The 14,815-nt window shown below is 51.2% G+C and overlaps 1 protein-coding gene across 2 annotated transcripts in view; it reads right to left on the reverse strand.

Annotated features, from left to right (window-relative positions):
* Window positions 1–13,564, reverse strand: part of LOC144737568 (sarcoplasmic/endoplasmic reticulum calcium ATPase 1-like) — a 38,362-nt gene extending 24,798 nt beyond the window's left edge. For both annotated transcript variants that reach the window (XM_078620332.1, XM_078620337.1), the window contains exons 1-6: window positions 13,035–13,564; window positions 8,463–8,480; window positions 7,148–7,230; window positions 4,805–4,909; window positions 1,440–1,578; window positions 360–440 (exon numbers count right to left, since the gene is read on the reverse strand). In XM_078620332.1, coding sequence (XP_078476458.1) covers window positions 360–440; window positions 1,440–1,578; window positions 4,805–4,909; window positions 7,148–7,230; window positions 8,463–8,480; window positions 13,035–13,152 — 544 coding nt within the window. In that variant the 5' untranslated portion in view covers window positions 13,153–13,564. The remainder of the gene's footprint in view (window positions 1–359; window positions 441–1,439; window positions 1,579–4,804; window positions 4,910–7,147; window positions 7,231–8,462; window positions 8,481–13,034) is intronic.
* Between the last annotated feature and the right edge of the window lie 1,251 nt (window positions 13,565–14,815).

A 14,815-nucleotide genomic window follows, 5' to 3' on the forward strand; every position in this document is an offset into this window, starting at 1 on the left:
TGGAGGGCATGGATCTTGGCCATCCACCCTCTCGCTGACAGCACTTTGCTGGGTGGAGGGGTGGTCTTTGTATTATAAACAGTGGTTATTGGACTGCCGGCAGGCGAATAATTGTGCATTCATACGCGGGCGTACTCGACTCGCGTACGGAGTGTGCACGTGCGCGCGTGCGGGAGTGTTGTTGCTGGCTGACTGGCTGGCGGCCTTCATAGGTGCTCGCTGACAGCACTTGCTCCACCCACCAACCAAACAGTCTGTTGAGGGCTAAACGGGGGATATTTGCCTTTTTTTGGGGCTCACTGTGGGGGCGATGGTGGTGTTGAGTCGGTGGTGAGCGGTGGGTGAGCGAACTCCCGTACCGGTGAGGATGGACTGGTCGACGCGCAGCGTGGTGGACTTGATCTCTGAGAGGCGGATATCAGCCGGGACCTTGTCTCCAACTGTGGTGGGGGGAACAGACGGCAGTAGCAGTAGCAGCAGCAAGGCAGAGATTATTAGTGGTCACGCTCACGGTCCTGGTGGAGTGTTGTGCTGCTGGTGGTGGTGCCCGCGGCTCGTGTCGAAGGGCCTGTTTGAGGTGGCGGAGTAGCATTGAAGATGCTTGGTGATGGAGTCGGTTAGGTAGTGATGAAGGTTGTGATGCAGGTGGTTGGTGATGACGTTGCTGAGGTGGTTATGGAGGTGGTTGGTGATGGAGTTGGTGAGGTGGTTATGGAGATAATTGCAGAGGTGGTTGGTGGTGGAGTTGGTGAGCTGACTGTGGAGGTGGTGTTTGAGGTGGTTGGTTATGGACTTGCTGAGGTGGTGATGGAGGTGGTGGTGGAGGTGGTGTTCGAGGTGGTTGGTGATGGACTTGGTGAGGTGGTTATGGACGTGGTGATGGCGGTGGTGATGGCGGTGGTGATGGAGATGGTGATGGCGGTGGTGTTCGAGGTGGTTGGTGGTGGAGTTTCTGAGGTGGTGATGGAGGTGGTGATGGTGTTCGAGGCGGTTGGTGATGGAGTTGCTGAGGTGGTGATAGAGGTGGTGGTGGTGGTGGAGGTGGTGATGGAGGTGGTGATGGAGGTGGTGGTGGCAGTGGTGGTGGTGGAGGTGGTGATGGAGGTGGTGGTGGCGGTGGTGTTCAAGGCGGTTGGTGATGGAGTTGCTGAGGTGGTGATGGAGGTGGTTTATGATGGAGTTGCTGAGGTGGTGATGGAGGTGGTGATGATGATGGAGGTGGTAATGGAGGTGGTGATGGAGGTGATGGAGGTGGTAATGGAGGTGGTGATGGAAGTGGTGATGGTGATGGAGGTGGTGATGGAGGTGGTGATGGAGGTGGTGATGGAGGTGGTGATGGTGATGGAGGTGGTGATGGAGGTGGTGATGGAGGTGATGATGGAGGTGGTGATGGACGGTGACGTTTGGCTGTGCGTGCCGCGCGTGTCCCCCCCCCCTACCTGCCACCTCCACCAGGTCCCCGGGCACCAGCTCGCGCGCCTTGATTCTCTGCACGGCCTGGCGGTCCTGCCTGTACACCTTGGCGATCTCGGGCTCGTACTCCTTCAGCGCCTCGATGGCGCTCTCCGCATTGCGCTCCTGGCAGTGCGCAGGGCCACGCGCAGCACGGCATTACACACAGCACACACAGCAGCACACACAGTACACAGTACACACACAGCACACACACACAGTATACACAGCACACACACACACAGCACACACACACACAGTACACACAGTATATATATATACACACACACAGTACACACAGCACACACACACAGTACACACAGCAGCACACACAGTACACACACACACACAGTACACACACAGTACACACAGCAGCACACAGTATATACATACAGCACACACACACAGTACACACACACAGCGCACAGAGCAGCACACAGTATATACACACACACAGCACACACAGAGTACACACACACACACACAGTACACACACAGTATACACACACACAGTATACACACACAGTACACACAGTATACACACACACAGTATACACACACAGCACACACACAGCACACACAGCAGCACACGCAGTATACACACAGCACACACACAGCACACAGTATATACAAACACACACAGCACACACAGTACACACAGCACACACACAGTATATACACACACAGCACACACACAGCACACACACACAGCACACAGTGTACACACACAGCGCACGCACACACAGCACATGCAGTACACACACACACAGTATACACACACACACGCAGTACACACACAGCACACGCAGTACACACACAGTATATATACACACACACAGCACACAACGCACACCCAGCACAGCATTGCACGCGGAACACCCATCATTACACACAAAGTGCACGGCACTATATACAGGTGTGTGTGTAGAGGTGTGTGTGTACAGGTGTGCCTCAAATATTGGAAGAGGTCACCCCCTGTGAGTGGCTGGCTGAGGTACCAGCTGTTGAGGAAGTACTGAGGGCGATCCGGAGTCTGAGACCAGGGAAGGCACCGGGCAGAGATGATCTCCCAAGCGAAATGCTGAGGGAGGGTGGCGTTTGTGCACAGACTGCCCTATATGACATCATAACAACAGTCTGGACCACTGGACGGGTTCCGCAGGACTGGAAGGATGCCCTGGTGGTCCCCCTCTTTAAGAAGGGGGGACCGTACCGACTGTAACAACTACAGGGGCATCTCACTCCTCAGTGTGCCGGGTAAGGTCCTGGCAAGGATTATTCAACATCGCCTTGCTAGGCACGCTGAGGAGAGGCTTGCGGAGCCCCAATGCGGTTTCAGGAAAGGGCGGTCCTGCACAGATGCCATATTTTCTGTCCGTCTGCTACAGCAGAGGTGTAGGGAATTCCAAAAAGACCAACATCTCTGCTTTATTGACCTGGTCAAGGCCTATGATACCATCAGTAGGACTGGGCTCTGGGTTGTTCTTCGTGCTTTCGGAGTCCCTGAGCCTCTGCTCACGATCATTAAGGACCTTCATGATGGTGAGCGGGCCCGGGTAAAACTACGTGGCCGGGAGTCGGAGCCTTTCCCTGTACACCTTGGGGTGCGACAGGGATGTCCTCTGGCTCCCACATTATTTAACATCTATTTCGACTGCGTAGTTCGTGAAGCCTTCAATAGCTGTACCGGGGGAATTACCATTTGGTACAGATATAATGGGAGGCTGATCGACGCCCGGGTGCGATCAAGGGATGGCTCCCTATTGGTCAACCACATTATGTATGCCGATGATTTGGTAATAGCTGCTCATTCAGAAGAGGAGTTGGAGACGCTGCTGCTGAGACTGGAGCGTGCCACTAAGAGGTGGGGCCTTACCATCAGCCCCACCAAAACTAAGCACATGCCTGGGTATTTTGTACCATCGGGCACTCCACCCCCACAACTCCCAATCGGTGATGGGGTAGTTGTGGAGAGAGTGGAGAGTTTCCCATACCTGGGCAGTGTGCTTATGACCGGCTCCAGTTTATCAGCAGAGGTCTCACTCCGAATCAGTCGAGCGGCAATATCTTTTCATCGGTTGCGTAACGCTGTGTGGAAGCTACCTGGTCTGTCGCTCCGCACGAAGCTTCAGGTCTTCTCGGCCACGGTCATTCCCTCCCTTCTCTACGCTTGCGAAACGTGGACCCCCCTAGTGGAGCATCTTCGCCGGTTGGAAACATTTAGGCTGGCCAGCCTACGATCCATCATGGGTTTAACCAGGCTGGATTGTGTGAGGAGCTCACAAGTCCTTGAAAGATCTGGGCAAAGTCCAATCAGTGAGCTCCTCCGGCAGGCAAGGCTGCGTTGGCTGGGTCATGTAGCCCGCATGCCCAGCCACCGCATGCCTAAACAGCTTTTGTTCGGCCGGATCGAGGGGGCTAAACGGGCGCGGCACGGGCTAGAGAAGAGATGGAGTGATGTGGTACAGGAGAACGTGGAGCTGAGTGGACCTGCCGATGACTGGTACCAGCGGTGTCAAGATCGGCCTCAGTGGAGGAGGCTCGTGAAGGACGCTACTGGGCAGTTGGAGGCAGTCGCCCTCCAACAACAACGGAGGGCGGAGGAGCGACGCTCACAACAACGAGCGGAGCGCCGGGTGGCTAAAGCACAGCAAGTTGGCACAGTAGGGGGCACAGGTGGTGCATCAGCCAGTCATCTCGGTCATCTCGGTCAGTCGACCCATGGCACCTGGGTCTGCCCCGTGACCTCCTGCCAGCGGGCGTTCGACACTTCACGTGGCCTCAGGGTGCACATGGCCTGGCACAAGCGTCGTGGTGACGTCACCGCCACTTAGTGGCGAATGGCGGTTGTTGTTGTTGTTGTGTACAGGTGTGTGTGTGTACAGGTGTGTGTGTGTGTACATGTGTGTGTACATGTGTGTGTACATGTGTGTGTGTGTACAGGTGTGTGTGTGTACATGTGTGTGTACATGTGTGTGTGTACAGGTGTGTGTGTGTACAGGTGTGTGTGTGTGTACCGGTGTGTGTACAGCTGTGTGTGTGTGTGTACAGGTGTGTGTGTACAGGTGTGTGTGTACAGGTGTATGTACAGCTGTGTGTTTGTACAGGTGTGTGTGTGTGTACAGGTGTGTGTGTGTGTGTACATGTGTGTGTACATGTGTGTGTATGTACAGGTGTGTGTGTGTGTGCAGGTGTGTGTGTACAGGTGTGCGTGTGTACAAAGGTGCTCGCTAACAGCACTTGCCCCACCAGTCTGTAAAGGCTATACGGGGGGGCCTTTGTCTTTATGTGTGCAAATGTGCGTATGTACAGGTGTGTGGAGGTGTATATGTACAGGTGTGTGTGTGTGTACCTGCCACACGCCCACGATGGCGTTGGCGATGAGGATGAGCAGGATGACGAACGGCTCCACGAATGCGGTGACCGTCTCCTCGCCCTCCTCGAACCACGCGAGCACCTGGCGGGGTCAGGGTCACTGGGTCAGGGTCACTGGGTCAGGCGTCGCAACACGATCAGAGTCAGGGTCGCTGGGTCAGGCACGGCCATGGTCACTGGGTCAGGATCAGGGTTCCTGGGTGAGGGTCGCTCGATCAAGGTCAGGGTGTATGTTATTCATTGGGTCAGGGTCACTGTCATGGTGATTGCATTCGGGTCAGAGGGTCTTGTGTCAGAGCCCCTGGATCAATCAGGTGTAATCAGCGGTCACTTGGTCAGGGTCAATGTCATTGTTTGTTATTGGGTCAGGGTCAATGTCATTGTTATTGGGTCAGGGTCAATGTCATTGTTATTGGGTAAGGGTCAATGTCATTGTTATTGGGTCAGGGTCATTGTTATTGGGTCAGGGTCAGTGTTATTGTTATTGGGGTCATGGTCAATGTCAATGTTATTGGGTCAGGGTCAATGTCATTGTTATTGGGTCAGGGTCAATGTCATTGTTTTTGGGTCAGGGTCAATGTCATTGTTATTGGGTCAGGGTCAATGCCATTGTTGGGTCAGGGTCATTGTTATTGGGTCAGGGTTAATGTCATTGTTGGGTCAGGGTCATTGTGATTGGGTCAGGGTCAATGGCATTGTTATTGGGTCAGGGTCGATGTCATTGTCGGGTCAGGGTCATTGTTATTGGGTCAGGGTCAATGTCATTGTTTTTGGGTCAGGGTAAATGTCATTGTTGGGTCAGGGGCATTATTATTGGGTCAGGGTCATTGTTATTGGGTCAGAGTCAATGTCATTGTTGGGTCAGGGTCGTTGTTATTGGGTCAGGGTCAATGTCATTGTTATTGGGTCAGGGTCAATGTCATTGTTATTGGGTCAGGGTCAATGTCATTGTTTTTGGGTCAGGGTCAATGTCATTGTTATTGGGTAAGGGTCAATGTCATTGTTATTGGGTCAGGGTCAATGCCATTGTTGGGTCAGGGTCATTGTTATTGGGTCAGTGTTAATGTCATTGTTGGGTCAGGGTCATTGTGATTGGGTCAGAGTCAATGTCATTGTTATTGGGTCAGGGTCGATGTCATTGTCGGGTCAGGGTCATTGTTATTGGGTCAGGGTCAATGTCATTGTTTTTGGGTCAGGGTAAATGTCATTGTTGGGTCAGGGTCATTGTTATTGGGTCAAGGTCATTGTTATTGGGTCAGAGTTAATGTCATTGTTCGGTCAGGGTCGTTGTTATTGGGTCAGGGTCAATGTCATTGTTATTGGGTCAGGGTCAATGTCATTGTGATTGGGTAAGGGTTAATATCATTGTTATTGGGTCAGGGTCAATGTCACTGTTATTGGGTCAGGGTCAATATCATTGTTGGGTCAGGGTCATTGTTATTGGGTCAAGGTCAATGTCATTGTTTTTGGGTCAGGGTCATTGTCAGTCAGGGTCAATGTTACTGTTATTGGGTCAGGGTCAATGCCATTGTTGAGTCAGGGTCATTGTTATTGGGTCAGAGTCAATGTCATTGTTGGGTCAGGGTCGTTGTTATTGGGTCAGGGTCAATGTCATTGTTATTGGGTCAGGGTCAATGTCATTGTTATTGGGTCAGGGTCAATGTCATTGTTGGGTCAGGGTCGTTGTTATTGGGTCAGGGTCAATGTCATTGTTTTTGGGCCAGGGTCTATCTCAGTCAGGGTCAATGTCATTGTTATTGGGTCAGGGTCAATGTCATTGTTGGGTCAGGGTCATTGTTATTGGGTCAGGGTCAATGCCATTGTTGGGTCAGGGTCATTGTTATTGGGTCAGGGTCAATGTCATTGTTTTTGGGTCATGGTCAATGTCATTGTTTATTGGTTGGGGCAGGGGTCACTGGGTCATGGTTACTACCAGGTTCCCCCGGCTCAGGGACATTGGAACAGGATCAGGGCCACTATAATAGTCCAGGTAATTGCCATGGTGTGGATAGTAGGGGTCACTGGTTCAGTATAAACGGTCAAATGTCACCATGGTCAGGGTCACAGGGTTAGGGTCACTGCCAAGACAAATGTCCCTGATGATAATAATGTTAGGGTGATACTAAGGTGGAAATCGAGGCTCAGGTTATAATTAGGACCAGTGTTAGAGCTATGGGGCTAGGTTCAGGGCTTAGCATTTGTCCAAACAGTCTGCTTAAAGGCGATACACATTTGGTGTGATGTATCCTGTGGTGTGATGCGATCTGCGGTGTGATGTGAGCTGTGGTGTGATGTGAGCTGTGGTGTGATGTGAGCTCACAAAGGAGATGCAGGCAGCCAGAAGCAGAATCCTCACGAGCAAATCCTCAAACTGTTCCACCACCAGGTCCCACAGAGACTTACCTACACAGCACCACCACCACCATCATCAACACCACCACCACCATCATCAACACCACCACCACCACCATCAACACCACCACCACCACCATCATCAACACCACCACCACCATCATCATCAACACCACCACCACCACCATCATCAACACCACCACCATCATCATCTTAGTTTTTTCGGTAAAGTCATGTAGGTAAAAAATGAAATTAAAATTATTTCTATTATTTCTATTATTACTTTTATTAATTTTAATTTCATTTTTTTTTACCTACGTGACTTTACCGAAAATGAATCCTTGCAGTCACGAAAGCTTCAAATCTAGAACCACCACCATCATCATCTCGTCAACCTCACAACCAACACCACCAACCCACCAAGGGCCGGCAAATGTTATAACGCGTGCGTCCACTAGGAGGGGGTGATATTCCCTCTTTAACCACTGGATAGTGCTGTTCAATGGTGCTATGCCATCCGTGTCCACCAGGGGCTGCTGTTCCACGTGTAACCCACAGAGGAGGTGCTATTCTCTGTTTAACCGATAGGGTTGCGATGTCACCTGTCACTACTGGGGCGCTATTTTAGGCGCGTCCACTCGAGGCCACAATTTCATCTGAAACCATGGGGGGGGGGGGGGTTGCTATTCCAGTTGTATCTACGAATGGTCTCATGCTGCGTCCATTAGGCGGCGCTATTCCGTTCGTGCCAACTGGAGGCGCTTATTCCATGTCACCATTCCAGCTGTACTCCATTAGGAGTGCTATTCCGACTGTGTCTGTTAGGGGGCGCTATGTAGTGGCTTGCAGACCTCTAGAATCAAGAATCTTTATTTGTACCGGACGAAACCGATGAGCAATGAAGCGCTTTTTCACAGATGTCAGAAAGTTACAACGACAAGCAATACACAAGCACGATAGGAGTGCACAAGTGTTGGAAAGGTAGGCAAATCGCTAACAGCAAAAACTATTTTAATTTGACTTGGTAAAAGCCCACTGAGCTATTAGGTGATTTCTTTTTTATTATATAAGCGACCTGGCCGCAAATGATAGCTCAGCAGAAGTGGCTTATCACGTGGAAGTGTATAGCAGCCGCCAAGTCATGGACATCGTAGTCTCGCTGCCATGTGCACGCTAAGTGGGCGGCTACACCGGGCCGGGTATTCTCTGCCGGGTGACGCTGTACCCCGGTGTTGGTCTGCTAGGGGGGGTAGTGACCATGCGCTGCACGAGTTGCTACTCACCCTCCTCCGCCGGCAATTCTGCGAAAACAAAACACAAAAAGAAGGAAAGGTGATTAACGACGATTCCAGAGAAAACGGTCAAGGTCAAGATCGGGGTTAATTATAATGGGTAAAGGTCAGGGGTTAATGGACAGGGTAACAAAAAAACAACACAGCGGTGCTAATTGAGCGCAACTTTAAAGTGTTTTTTGTTGTTTTGTTTCCTAATTAACGGAGATTCACGCTTGTGGGAAGACGGACCCGAGGGGTAACTACGGAGCCTGGGCGAGCACCGATCATCCACAAGGGAAGATTCTATTTCCTCGTATTTTTGGTTTCAAAGTCTTCAAGTGCAGAGAGAGGTGGCTTGTGCCGCGGCATTGGCCATTGCCGGTCCGTCTCAACGGAAGCTGATCTCGCAGGTCGAATCACCCGCCACCTGCTGGTCGAGTGAGATTGATTTGGAGGCTGATAACCAATGCCAGTCGCCACACGCCACACACGCGTCCCTCCATATATATGTCCCCGTCAGCTCGGTGGTTGATTAAATTCGAGAGCAACGTTTTGCTCAAGTTCGCTGCTGCTGATAATACGTTGGCAGCGGTGTGCACAATTAACAAGAACTCAACACATTCGGTAATAACAAGACTGTGTGCTTAAAATAGATTTTTTACAAGTATGTAATAGGAGACGCACGGTAATGCGCTGTGAAAAGTGCCATTCCCTGAAACGTCGCCTATTATGTAACTTTTTCCAGTTGCCGCAGATTATGTGGCTCGATTACATCTGCCACTCTGCCCCCCCCCCCCCCCCGTGTAAAACACGCGTTTGATCGGTAATTTAATATAATTAATCATATTTATTATCATCAATATTATCCATAATTATTCCCAACCCTTTGTTAACCCACTTCTGGACGATGAAGGCGTTTTCCCATGCTGCGTTGAGTCATGAAGGTTTCTGACCATACTTCACCACGCCGGTCAGCGCGAGTGGGTAAACGAATATCACCACTAACGTCTCAACAATTTAAACAAAAAATGACATGTAAGATTAACCTATTATACTCGTTAAATTGAACTCATTGGGTAGGGCCACAAACAAATCATTGCACAGCTGCGCCACACCTCAACCCCATATCCCGTTACGCTCATCTAAATATGTCTCTGTGTAACTCTCTGCGTTTCTATGCAAGTCTATGTGTCCCTACGTACGTCTGTGTGGCTCTGTGTGAGTTTGTGTCTCTCTGTGAATCTCTCGGTTGCTATGCGGGTGTCTCTCTCTGCGTGTCGGTCTGCGGGTCTCAGGAGAATCCCGAGGACGTGTGACGTAATCTCTACGAATTTTTCCAGAGGGCTTAAGAAAGTGAACGTCTGCGACAAATATATATATCGCTGAAACCCAAAGGCTTATCACTGGGATAGAGAAAAAAAAACTTGCAAAGACATTAATTATGCATATTGAACACGCAGGCTGTCGCGACCAATATTATTCATAATAAATGTGTGTTGGGTTAGATCGCGTAAGTATAATTGTGATTAATTATGCCGATTTGGGCCCGACAAAAAAAAACTACAAAACCATTTGCTGTTTTATTTCCTGTAGGGTAGGATCTCTATAAAAATCCAAAATTTATCTCAGCCTCTCGATCATGAAATTAAAACGTATCTACGATGTCCATCGGCATCATCATTATCATCGGTGAACCAAGTTCTTTGCCCTCCTGTGGAGTGTGACATTTACAAGGTCAATAGGATGCACACATAAGCCAGAAATCCCTCGTGTAGCCCTGGGTAATCTATAGGAACAGGTGGTTGCTGGCGAACACCTATTAAGGCTGCGTGCAGTCAAAGTCAAAATTTAAATCTCCGCATCTCCCGTTTCAAGCGACTGGAAATTCCTCATTCCTTAGGACCAGGATCAAATCGCAAACACAGAGGACAACCTCTGGCAATGTATTTATATTCATCATAACATTGTGGGTGGCCTTAAAAGGAAAACACTGTAGACGACGTTTCTGGCATTGACCCTTCTTCATAGCGCGGACAAAAGTGTGGTGATACGCTTATTCAATAAATATGGTGTGCGTGGTGGTTGCGGTCAGGACATTGAGTCCGGCACAATTGAGGTTATAGTTTCGAACGCCTGCCATTCGCATGCCGTTTACTTAGTTCAGAATGCGGCGAGTCACCACTCTATCACAATCAGAATAATTAATTTATACTGTAGGAATCCGATGAGTTATAAGGCTTTTTTTTTTTACAAATGCCCAGCAGAGACCTTGTGTTCTTCGAATTCGGGTCTCAGCCACGCGAAATTAAACCGGCTTCCCAAGTGTAATCGAGTTTGAAAGGCAGAAAATATAAAATATGAATATTAAATCATCTTGAAAAATGTCTTCCTTTGGAACCATCCGTTAGAATGAATAAAGAACGATGACGATGACATATATCTGTCGAGGAAATGCCCTGTGAGTCGTAGGTATTTTTTAAAATTCACGATGGTCCTGCAAATAATATATTTTTTTGCCAATGTGTTTTTAAGAGGGAGCGAGCGAGAGAGAGAATTGTTTGGTGTGGGAAGAAGCCGCACGACCTGAGAATAAAAAAAAACTCTCACCAAACGAGCATAGGAGGCGATAAACACTCACACGTGTCCCCTGGCACATACTAGTTTGCGAACCTTCTTGCTGTTACTGCCGTACATTATCCTCCTCGCTCAGATGATCCACCAAAACGGGTGCCTGGATCACAGCCACGTGTGTGTGCGCCGTCACTACGCGCGGCCTTCAATTCATGGAAACTTTTCGCTGAGATCAACCAACTTCAATTAATTCCGAGGCCAGTTGCGCTATCACGACACGGACGCAATCGATCGAAAACTCCAGCAGAGCAGAGCAACGCATCACCCCAGGACTACCGCCTCGTTGAGATCCCCCATCCTGTGAGCGATCCTCATCATCATCGTCGTCGTCATCATTATCAACTTCCATAAACGCCATGAGAGAGCTGCGTTTGTCGCATGCCAGAGTTGGGTTGTATCATCCAATTCAATTGATTGATCGACCCATTCGTTTATTGACAACCTATGAGTCATTCATTGAAAGCCTGATATTCAATGTGAATGACTGGGTGGCTGGGCTGAAGTCATCGACTCTTTGCACTTGAGAATATCCTGAGCCATGTGGCTACCCTTGTTGTGTTTGTTCTTCCCAACCAGTGATACAAGACTGCTTCCGCTTATCAACCATATCATCATCTACTTCGGGTTGATAAAATAGGTACCGCGATTTTTTTTGGAGGGCACATCAACCCTGTGAGTTAACTGACTCCCACCTTCATCCTCCATCCCCTACCCACCCACCATAGGAAAATGTAGAATTTACACCCCTGGGCTCAATGGTCTAAATAAATGAAACGCTTGTGACCACGTGGCCTTCCATGGGCTGCCGCCAGTTGCTATTCTCAGTGTCAACGAAGTCTCCCCGCGTCTCTCCATTTGCTCCGTGTCCGTATGTATGTACGTGTGCGTGCTGAACTTCTTTCGCACCGTACGTAGCCGACCATGCTAATCTGTGCGCTGCACGTGGCACTCACCAAACAGCGGAGGACCAATCAAATCGCGCGAGCGCGCTGATGGCTTTTGAGACGCCGTTCAAAATGTTTGTTTAAATGCCCTCCATACCACGCGCTTTCGTTGTATTATTATCATTATTATTTTCAAAAAAATTGTTTTTTACGAAAACCCAACTTGGAATAGAACAATCTGACGGAACGCGAGTGGAATAATTCAATACGATCGTGAAAATTGTCACTTACATTGACAATCGTCGCCACCACCACCACCACCATCGTCATCATCGTATAATGTATACGTCAGAACGCACAATGTATGGGATTGCCAATGAAGAGTATTTTTCCAATTAAAACATATTTACCATTCCCGTCAATTCTATGTGAATGCTCGACGACTCGCAGACCCGAACTGCAGGGCGCGTGTTTGCGTCCCCGCGTGGGTGGCTGTACGGGAACTCACCGCTGGCGACACGCCCGATAACCGGTCACAGCGAGTGGCGTGTTCATGCCCATCGCTGTGTTCGGGGGGCTCGTGTTGATGGTGGTGATGGTGCGCATGCCGATGATGATGATGGTGGTTGGTGGTGGTGGTGCCCTTGGTAGGCGGTACTGCCCGGTGCACGTGCGGATTGATGGTGGTGGCTATTCGTGTTTTTGGTGGTTGCACGTGCTCCGTAGTGATGTTAATGATGATGACGCTGGTGGTGGTGGTGCTGATGATGTTTGTCGTGGTGGTGGTGGTAGTGGTGATGATGTTATCGTTGCTCATTCTGGCGCGTAATGATGATGGTGATGATGGTGGTGATGGTGCTGATGATGGTGATTACGCAAGTTTTAAATGTGTGCATGTGATTTTTTTTCCTCTTCTGCAACGAATGGTGATGCACGTATTTACGATGCGCACTTCTCTCCTCGATGTTACAGCCTCCCCCCCCCCCTCTCTCTCATCTGCCCCCGGGCACCGCTCAAACCACCACCACGACCACCTCCTCCCCGTGTATCTCCTCCTCGTGCTCACCGTTGGGTCCATGCTTCTCGCGGAGTCGCCGCACCTGCTCCAGGGACAAGCCCTTTTGCGGGTCGACGCTGAAGAACGACACAACCTCGGCGACCTCCTTCGCGTGGCCCTGATCCATGGTGACTCCTTAAAGCGACCTTCTTTCCAGGCGCGCACCGTCCAGGTTCAGCACACCACACGGCACCAACTTCTCCTCCTCCTCGGCAGCAGCAGCACTCAACCACCCACACCGACCCTTCCTCGCTTGCTCCACCAACCCCCCCCCCAGTCCACCACGGCCGCTGTGTCCCGCGCGCGCGCACGCTGCAGTTATAAGCCCACACCGGGATGGTGGCCCCTATCTTCTGTCTTGTTCTTCGTCGTCGTCTTCCTCTTCGTACTGTGCTCCGGGTGCACGCGCGTGTGCGTGGTGTATTGTGTGTGGTGCCTGGGAGGTGTGTAGAGGTGTGTGCGTGTGCGTGTGCGCGCGTGGGAGGTGTGTGCGGGTGTGTGTGTGTGTGTCTGAACTCCACGCTATGCGCGCACACAACGCACGCTCGCACCTCGGACCTGCTTTATAAACGCCACTCTTCTTTTTTGGGTACCGGTGGCGGGGGGGCGGTGCGGGCGAGGGGGGGGGGGAGAGGTGGTGAGTGGGGGGGGGGGGTGATTTGGGGGGGCTGATGGTGGTGGATGGTGGGATCGCGGGGTGGGTAGGTGGGGTGCGGAGGGGGGGGGCAGTCAGAAGGGGGGGGGGGTGTGATGGTAAAAGTTGGAGCCTAAATTTAGAAAAGTTCTGCTCGAGCAGAAAACTGAGCCGCAGCTCCGAGATTGAGCACGCATGTGAGACGGGGGTGTCTGTGTGTGCGTGTGAGTGCGTGTGAGTGTGAGTGAGTGTACGTATGGGAAGCTGGAGTGCAGTGGTCAGCGCGCTGCGCCACCAACCCGCAACCCGAGTTCGATTCCGGTTCACGGTCTGCAACGGCGTCGAATATTTGAACCTGGGACTCTGCTTTGTCTGTTCAGCCACAAAAGAAGTACCTGTTGAGATGTGTAAATATCGCCACTGGGGAGACAAAGGCGGTCGGGCGTGGTGCTGGCCACCCACCCACCCCTTCGTGTGCCGTGCCGGCCTTCATAGGTGCTCGCTAACAGCACTTGCCCCAACAGTCGGCCACGACTATATGTGGGATCTTTGTGTTTGTGTGTGCGAGTGTCGGTGTGACTATGAGCGTGCATGTACTCGTGTGTGCGCGCGTGAGTGTTGTATCGGGAGCGGTGGCGCCGTGGTTAGCGCACTCGGCTACGAACCTGGCGGTCCCAGTTTGATTCCCGCTCATGGCCAACACCAGTGACAAATATCTGAAACCGACCCCGGGCCCTCCCCTTGTTCGACTCAGCCTGTGAACTTTAGCACTGGGGAGACAAAGGCGGCCGGGCGTGGTGCTGGCCACCCACCCCCCTCGTGTGCCGTTCCGGCCTTCGCAGGTGCTCGCCGCTGACAGCACTTGCCCCAACAAACAACAAAGGCTATACGGGGTATCTTCGTGTTACGTGGTGTGTGCGCGTGTGCGTGCGTGTGTTGGCGTTTGTATGTGTCGGTATGTACCCGCGGGTATGTTTCAACGGCTAAAATCGCGTACATCTGAATCGTCTTATCGTTGTTGTTCATAGGCCGTAGGGCAGGAGACGTTTCGCCCCCGTGGTCTCGCGAAGCGACGATCCCATGATGGAGCTCCTGCGAACGAGCCGCTGACGCAGCTCCATCGCAGTCGGCGGCGGACGACCTCTCGGGAACGGTC

This window comes from Lampetra planeri, chromosome 3, assembly GCF_965212315.1.
Source record: "Lampetra planeri chromosome 3, kcLamPlan1.2.h2, whole genome shotgun sequence".
In the NCBI taxonomy this organism is placed as follows: domain Eukaryota; kingdom Metazoa; phylum Chordata; class Hyperoartia; order Petromyzontiformes; family Petromyzontidae; genus Lampetra; species Lampetra planeri.